The sequence below is a fragment of the Poecilia reticulata genome, linkage group LG15 (assembly GCF_000633615.1).
Source record: "Poecilia reticulata strain Guanapo linkage group LG15, Guppy_female_1.0+MT, whole genome shotgun sequence".
In the NCBI taxonomy this organism is placed as follows: Eukaryota; Metazoa; Chordata; class Actinopteri; order Cyprinodontiformes; family Poeciliidae; genus Poecilia; species Poecilia reticulata.
Window position 1 is genome coordinate 30,542,871 of NC_024345.1, and position 2,762 is coordinate 30,545,632.

At 48.8% G+C, this 2,762-nt stretch overlaps 1 protein-coding gene across 2 annotated transcripts in view; it reads left to right on the forward strand.

Moving 5' to 3' along the window:
• Positions 1 to 2,762, forward strand: part of apmap (adipocyte plasma membrane associated protein) — a 13,132-nt gene that overhangs the window by 7,697 nt on the left and 2,673 nt on the right. For both annotated transcript variants that reach the window (XM_008430530.2, XM_017308939.1), the window contains 4 exons: positions 1,662 to 1,778; positions 1,845 to 2,019; positions 2,097 to 2,231; positions 2,307 to 2,499. In XM_008430530.2, coding sequence (XP_008428752.1) covers positions 1,662 to 1,778; positions 1,845 to 2,019; positions 2,097 to 2,231; positions 2,307 to 2,499 — 620 coding nt within the window. The remainder of the gene's footprint in view (positions 1 to 1,661; positions 1,779 to 1,844; positions 2,020 to 2,096; positions 2,232 to 2,306; positions 2,500 to 2,762) is intronic.

The following is a 2,762-nucleotide window of genomic DNA, read 5'->3' on the forward strand; positions in this document are numbered from 1 at the left end:
TTCTGATTGGTTCTGACTGGTTCTGACTGGTTCTGATTGGTTCTGATTGGTTCTGACTGGTTCTGATTGGTTCTGATTGGTTCTGATTGGTTCTGTTTGGTTCTGACTGGTTCTCCGTTAGGATTGATGTGAACTGCTGAACCATGTTGAACCAGGCTAGCCGTTAGCCTCTATTAGCATCTTGAACCAGGCTAACAGGTTGCTAGCTGATAGAGCTTTGGAACCTACGTTTCCGTCGCTCGGCGCCATCTTCGGTGTCCACAGACCAAAACCAACCGGTCAGAACAAGTCCGGTGTTTTCATTGTTACCGACCGAAGCGAAGTTGTTGTCAGGTTGGATACCGGATGTTCAGCTCAAGGTGGATCCGACTTATGAACGCTAATTTGGGCCAGCGGTTCTGTACTGGTCCCTCCTGAAGCGCTCAGTTTCACATCGGAACCATCCGAACCGAACAATCCTGTAAATAAATGCTGATGGTCATTCATGCTGTCACACGAGGCACATTATCCTCTAACATGTTGTCATATTCAATCATTTAAATATTAAATGTTTTCTTCAGTAAAACTCATTCGAGTAAAATTATTCTACTAAACTTTACAGATGAGGCATATTTTTATCCCATTTTGACCCGTTTTATTTAACCAAATTTAAATTTAAATATATATATTTTTAATTTTCATAAAGTGTATAACCACAGATGATCATCACTCATAATGTTCAATGCATAAAATACTAGAACAGGATCTATTTCATGTTCACTAACCTGGAATATGTTAAATACAACAAATATTTATTAAAGTGTGATCTATGTCATAAAATGTGTCACCTTTACTGTTTAATTACACATTAAATGTTTAAAGGCCTAACCCTATTTTAATGAACAAAATAAACAACTAAACCCAAAATCCAGGAAAACAAGGAAATCCTGAACAATGAATCAGGAGACATGAGGGAAAACAAGCTGGACTGGTGACTGAAAGAGGAGCTTCAGCAGCTCAACGGCCTGAATGACAGCAGCTGAGAGTCATTTGGCTCAGGAGCTGCTGAGGAGAAGGTGGAACAGGAAACTAAGGAGATCTGCTGGGACACAAACGGGAGGAAACAGGGAACTGAAAAATACTTCAATACAAAAGACACTAAGAGTAAAGAAAACCTGATGAACTAGGAGAGAAAGAAATGAGGGAAACCAGAACTAAACAGAAACCAGGTGATCTAACAATAAGAACTAAGGAACACAGAGCTGGAGAAACTAGAAGATCTAAAGAAATAACCCAACTAGAATTACTACAGATAGAGACTCAGACATGGAAGAATAACTGAACGTCTGGTGATCAAATTAAGAAATAAACATGACTAGAAACCCTGCAGGGAGGCTGAAATAAGAACCAGAAGAACTTTTGACCGTTTCAGTCGTGTGATCGGACATTACAGACAATAACGCAGCAGCTTCGCACCATAGCTAAAGTATTTAAAGTAACTAGGATTAAAAAAAGACTGTTGTTTTTGTCGGTTATGTTTATGAACCAAAGATGGCGCCGATGTCTACAGCAGCGACGTCACGCTCCACAGCTCTATAGGCTGAAAGTGGCAGAACAAATCTGATTGGCTGAGCATGGCTCCGCCTCCAGACTGACCCTGGTTGCCCTCTGACCCCCTGCAGGCACCAGGGAGGATGAGCCCACCTGCGGGCGGCCCCTGGGCATCAGGGCGGGGCCTAATGGGACGTTGTTCGTAGCCGACGCCTACCTAGGCGTGTTTGAGGTCGACCCTGCCACAGGTGAGCTTTGACTGGACCCTCCCCTCCCCCGCTTCCAGGTGGAGCTGACGATGCGTCTCTCTGCAGGTGCGGTGACCCGGCTGGTGGCGGGGGGGCAAGAGGTCGGCGGCAGGAAGCTGTCGTTCATCAACGACGTGGCGGTGACGCAGGACGGCAGGAAGCTGTACTTCACCGATTCCAGCAGCAGGTGGCAGCGCCGGGACTACCTGCTCCTCATCATGGAGGCCACGGCGGATGGAAGGTGCGACCCGCCGCCTGGGTCAAAGGTCAGCTGTTGGGACCCTTCAGAATAAAAGCCTGTCCTCCTGTCCGCCTCAGAGTGCTGGAATACGACACAGAGACGCGGGAACTAACTGTCGTCATGGAGAACCTGCGCTTCCCCAACGGCATCCAGCTGCTGCCGGACCAGGAGTCGGTTCTGGTGGCTGAGACCACCATGGCCCGGATCCGCAGGTGAGCCCGACACTGACCCAGGACCACCCCGGTCCAGAGGTGCTCTCCTCCCTGACCGGCTCTGTCTACATCCAGGGTCCATGTGGCGGGCCTCAACAAGGGGGGCATGGACACGTTTGTGGACAACCTGCCTGGTTTCCCGGACAACATCCGGCCCAGTTCCTCTGGAGGATACTGGGTCTCCATGGCGGCGGTCCGGCCCAACCCCGGCTTCTCCATGTTGGACTTCCTGTCCCAGAGACCCTGGATAAAGAAGCTCATCTTCAAGGTAAAAAGGCCCATCAGTTTCATGTGACCTCTGACCTGCTAGATGAGAAACTAATGAGAACGCCTGAGATGTCCTAGTCAAAGGCTGCGTTCACACAGCAGATCTTGATGCTGATGCTGATTAAACCCGACTGCAATGTGAGGTCTGGAGCCAAGATGGCCGCCCAGCAGCACTTCGTTTACGGCAGTAAAGACGGCCGCCGCAGCGCTCCGTTTACGGCAGTAAAGATGGCCGCCGCAGCGCTCCGTTTACGGCAGTAAAGA